Raw genomic sequence first — 5,290 nt, 5'->3', positions numbered from 1 at the left:
ATGATGAACTCAGCTATTCAGGCCCCGTAGCCGAATGGCATTTCTGCGACGCGAAACAAAAACGAAACGCCGCGAAAGATAGTCCATCTCTGTCACGCCAATACACAAGAGCGACAGGGATAGCTACGAAAGAGATATTTTCGCGTTTGTGTATTCGGCTACGTAAGTAGGTACACTGATTTGTGATAACAATACAATTTGAATATGTAAAATATCTCTCGTAGCGATCAACGAATCAATTATATGATAATCGTTCATGTCTGTGTCTCACAACCGATTTAATTGAAATTGTGCGTATTGTGTAAGATACGCTATACATAGTGTAAGGACAGCAGCAAAAGTAAACGAACGAACATCTGATCTTCGTACGCCTCTATTTTCAAGGCACAGCCCTAAAAAAATACATCCAGCCCTTATTTTGCTCAATTAATATTTTCGTGATGTCATGCAATTCATTAAAACTATTCGCATCGACATGCGAATATAATCATCGAATCGTTCATCTGTAAGGAGAATTTAACAGGTAGTATTTTTTACCCAAAAATACTACGAATTTCGCCTTGTTTTTCACACGTTGTGTTTATTTCTATTTTTTTTAGAAGCTTGTAAGCTCCACGAGCAATAATTCTTCGTAGGAAATCGAACTCTCCAGTGACATGTTGCATATATAAAGACACAAACGAAACTAGAACGCGAGAATTTGAACGCCGCCTGTGTGCGTCGGAACTCTTGAGTGGTCAACGGTCACCAGAACGTGGAACTCTGACCGCTCTCTGTTTGCGCACGCTCTAAAGTGTATGGTCAAATATTTTTGATTAGCTCAACAGCTCCGATACTTCTTATGGCGACTGTACACCAGCGCACACTGGAACCCGCCCATACATTGCTGTGCTCAAAACTACAAAAAGTAAAATTAAGCAAAAAAAGTACCATTCTGCATTCGTAATGTCAAGTAGTGCTTATAATAATTATTATTTACATTATATTTGTATAAAAAAAAAATTTATTCCTATGATGAAGGTACATATTCATCGATAAACATATCGACAGCTTCCGGGTGAAATATTTTTGTATTCATAATTGGCAGAGGTCGTATGCTGGTGATGAGGGGATCAGAGGAAACCAAGAGCCTATTAAAAACATCCGTCATGTTGTCGATTCTGGAAGTTTTACGACTAAATCTCTCTCGATAGTTTTTAAAATCCTTATTCCTCGCTTCCTGGGCCTCTTCACTTAAATTGCCTATTGGAATCAGGTGCTCAGATATTATTGCGTCTCCATGAATAAGGATTTTATGAACAGTAGGTGTCATACGACACCACGGGTACAGGTCTACATATTATTATATATTCTCGTCGTTGAAGTAAAATTGAACCTCTTTTCTCATCTGAAACCGTCGAAATGAATAGAAATAACCTTAGGGTAAAATATTACGCACTAAATCATTGTTTTAGTGCGAAAAAGTTACATTTTCGCTACAGTAAAAACGCCTGATCAAATAGTCAGAGCAAAAAATTTTGTCCGTTTTCGAAAAACGGACAACATCTTTTGCTTTCGAATAAAGAATAATAATAACGACCAATTTTTTAGCTATCGTGCCTAAAAAGTATCAAAAGATGTTAACCATTACCGGAATTATGACCATTTTTATTAAATTACGATATAAGTTACTATTGTCCAAATATCACAAACACAATAGTATTTTTAGAATATAAAATACGTAAAACGTAATCAACATACCTTGCCCAAGATAAGACATTGCGGATTTTGAGTTATTATTACTGCTATAACTTGAAACAAGTCTATTTAATAATCGTACTAATTACCACTGAACGTGACATATGAAATCTTAGACCTTTAACATAATGCAACTACGTAATGACAACTGATAATGAAGGTATTTTGCTGCAATGAGGTACAATACTTCCCTGGTCATACATATATTTCAATTTCAGTACAAAATACCCACAATTGCTAAGTTGAGTTTTGAACACAGCAATGTATGGGCGGGTTCCAGTGTGCAGCGTTGTGATTACTAGACCATGAATTTAAAAGGAATAACCACAAAATTAAAATTTTGAAAAAACCCCCGACCGCGACATAGTGGACCGATTTTCATGAAACATGGCTAAGAACACTCCCGACTAACTCAGCTTTCAGACAAAACAAATAAATCTAAATCGATTCATCCGTTCGAGAGCTACGATGCCACAGACAGACACACACACAGACAGACAGACAGACATCAAAGAGACATCAAAACCAAATATGGATAATCAGATTTCTTGTAAATAAAGTAATTCCCTCGGCGTAAAAAATAAGGAAAAACGTCATAACGAGATAAACAAGTTAGCGAGTTCAGTAATTATCGGGAGTCCGCCGGGGCCGGAGTTATCGCGGTGACATCCACTAACACACTGGCCTTTAGATTGGACAACTTTAGCAAAGACATATATAACTCCGTATAGACAGATAAAGTCTAAGAAAAAACGTACCTCAGTACCATACAGAAAAAGGTACGGTGGCCTAGATGGCATTTCACCTTTGGGGTACGCTCAGCTAGATGGCGTTAATATTAATATTTGACATTTTAAAACATATCAAGCTAAGAATATGGGTCAAACTGTCAAAACTGAGGTTCAAAAGTTTTATGCACTGTGATTAAACATTTTACTTCGACAGTAACTCTCTATAATACTCGACCCTCTTTGACTTTAGCAATGAGTTTGTCATCATCATCAATCATTTAAGAGTTGGGCTCTTGTCGGTGGAGCAACTTCCATGAGTGCCGGTCTTCTGCCTTCCTTTTCGGTCTGCGGTCTGTTAGTGCGTTTTCACAGTATCCGATCCGATATCGGATGTCGGACCAATATTCCATACATTACAGGCGCCATCTTGGATTTTTTCCATTGAAATCCTTCCGACATCCGATATCGGATCGGATAATGTGAAAACGGACTTAGGCATGTTAATTATGTTGATCAAAATTCGCTTTATACTTGCAAATTATTCAAATTTTTTTTTTTTTTAATTCAAATAAAATAAATAATTGCTCATCCGTAGCGGGAGTATGTTACGTGCCGTCTGCCTTGGCGTATGATCGTGCCGAGAATTTATAAAGCAGCTGACGCGTGCGCCGCTGTCAACTCTCTGTCAGAAATGTTCGCTTATGTTGTACTCGGTGAGTCTGACATACGCTTAATTGTCCAATTAAATTGAAAAAAGTAGTTTTAGGGTGAATAGTGTTTTATACAGTGTGTGTTATCAATTGGATTCGTGGAATGATAGTGGAATTGTGAAATAGTTCAATAGTATTACAAGGTCAACTTTACTGAACAAACTCTAACTTTAAGATACGTCAAATATTAGTCCAAGGTACGATATGAATCGGATATATTTTTGTTCAAAGCAGTTCAAAGAAACGTAATTTTTGACACTAAATTAAATGACAATGAAATATTCGATTTATATTCTACCTAATGCTATAATTCTGTGTATGTGCCATTCATTCAAAATCATTGAAAATGTGACCATTACATTTGAAACATTAGATTCAAATTAACACTAAGCATACGAAGGGTTAAAGTTCAGATCTAGCCGATAATCTCCGGACATAAATCCAATGTCTGTTTAGAAATAGGAAAAAGTTGATCGGGTCATTCATTTCCTTCCAGCTTTAAGCCTGCTGGCGTTCGCGGCCTTAGACCCCATCAGAGGGGGCTCATGCCCTCCTACTCTATCAGTGGACGTGTGCGAAGGCCTCTGCAGTACAGCCAATCCGTGCGTCAACGCGACTCAGCTCTGCTGTCCGACTGACTGCGGCGGTGCGATGTGCGTTGATGCGGTGACGAAAAGACACTTTGAGGACGTAGGTAAGAAAGAGACATTTTTGTTAGTTGAGGTACTTACCTATCTCTAAAGTACATCTGAGGCGTGCCTCAACGCGACTCAGCTCTGCTGTTCGACTGACTGCGGCGGTTCGATGTGCGTTGATGCGGTGACGAAGAGACACTTTGAGGACGCAAGGTAAGTAACAATGAAGAAGGTCAGATAAAATTGGGAGCATTTGGGCAGCCTTATGTCAACATCACTCAGCTCAGCTTTCCGACTGTGGACGATGAGTATATGCGTTGACGCGGTGACGGCAAGAAGCAATCATCCAAGTTACTAAAATTTATTGTAATGTGTGTGTTCCTTGTGTATATTTCTGAGGTTGTGCAATAAAGTGGATTTGTATTGTATTGTATTGTTAATCATCTAGGGATATCTTTGTAGAACAACCAATCAGTGCTTCAACTCCACTCAGATGTATTATTCGACTGTTTGTTATAGTTCAATGTACCGTCCGATTGTCTCTATAGATTTCTCTGTGTGTGAACGCAGTGACAAAGATGCACTTTAAAACGAAAGCCTAACTAATATCCCGACCGATTTTTAAGACGTAAGTGAGAGATAACTGCCTGTCAGGGTTTCATCTTATATCTGCGAGGGTGCGGGGTCCTTATGGATACACTTCGACCCATAGGGATCTTTTGTTCAGTTACCCTCTACGATACACTGATTTAAACTTTCACGATTTTTACACATATTTAAAATTGCAAACGGGACTTAATCGCGTATTTACTATGTTTTAAACACTAACCTCCGACGTTTCAAGGACGGGATTGTCCCCGTGGTCTCGGAGCAGATTGGCTGAAGTTGACATCAACATCTTCTCTAGCTGTACGAGTTTTTCGAACTACCCGCACTTGGTCCTGACTACCCACTAGAACAGTACGCGATTAAGTCCCGTTTGCAATTTTAAATACCCTCTACGATCCTAAGATCCTTCAGGTATTCAGGAGCTTCTCGACCATCTCCATGTGTCTGATGTATCTCATGGGTCTCTGAAGTCCTTGTTCCAGGCCCCGTAGCCGATGGCATTTCTGCGACGCGAAACGCCACCGAAACGTAGAAATGTAGTCTGGCTCTGTCGCCCCAATACGCAAGAGCTATAGAGAGATAGCTACGAAAGAGATATTATCGTGATCGTTTCGTAAGCATTTGTACATTCGGCTACGCACACAGGTACGCCTGTCAAAAATCGATTGTTATTATGATAGTATAATCGATTACGTGTATACATTCCAGTGAAACCCGGTCGCTGCCCGGAGAACCCGCGCGGCGTGTGGGTCTGTAGCCACATGTGTACCAGCGACTCGGACTGCCCGCGCGCGCTCAAGTGCTGCGCCAACCGCTGCGGCGCCTTCGTCTGCCAGAAACCCACGCAGGAATAACATTATAACTCATA

At 39.8% G+C, this 5,290-nt stretch overlaps 1 protein-coding gene across 1 annotated transcript; it reads left to right on the top strand.

Annotated features, from left to right (window-relative positions):
* The first annotated feature begins 2,497 nt into the window (after positions 1 to 2,497).
* On the top strand, positions 2,498 to 5,290 carry LOC125224698 (WAP four-disulfide core domain protein 2-like). The gene is made up of 4 exons (XM_048128132.1): positions 2,498 to 2,516; positions 3,064 to 3,181; positions 3,675 to 3,872; positions 5,131 to 5,290. The coding sequence occupies exons 2-4, from the start codon at positions 3,097 to 3,099 to the stop codon at positions 5,274 to 5,276; spliced, it is 429 nt and encodes a 142-aa protein (XP_047984089.1). The 5' UTR covers positions 2,498 to 2,516; positions 3,064 to 3,096; the 3' UTR covers positions 5,277 to 5,290.

This window comes from Leguminivora glycinivorella, chromosome 3, assembly GCF_023078275.1.
Source record: "Leguminivora glycinivorella isolate SPB_JAAS2020 chromosome 3, LegGlyc_1.1, whole genome shotgun sequence".
In the NCBI taxonomy this organism is placed as follows: Eukaryota; Metazoa; Arthropoda; class Insecta; order Lepidoptera; family Tortricidae; genus Leguminivora; species Leguminivora glycinivorella.
The sequence above is the reverse complement of the archived record's forward strand: the minus strand, read 5'-3'. Positions and strand labels throughout refer to the sequence as shown.

Bases quoted from the DNA above. Each gene is read 5' to 3' on its own strand.
- LOC125224698 (XM_048128132.1), top strand. From the start codon at position 3,097: ATGATCGTGCCGAGAATTTATAAAGCAGCTGACGCGTGCGCCGCTGTC. The intron at 3,182-3,674 runs GTGAGTCTGACA...ATTTCCTTCCAG, and splicing joins GTTCGCTTATGTTGTACTCG to CTTTAAGCCTGCTGGCGTTC. The intron at 3,873-5,130 runs GTAAGAAAGAGA...TATACATTCCAG, and splicing joins AAGACACTTTGAGGACGTAG to TGAAACCCGGTCGCTGCCCG.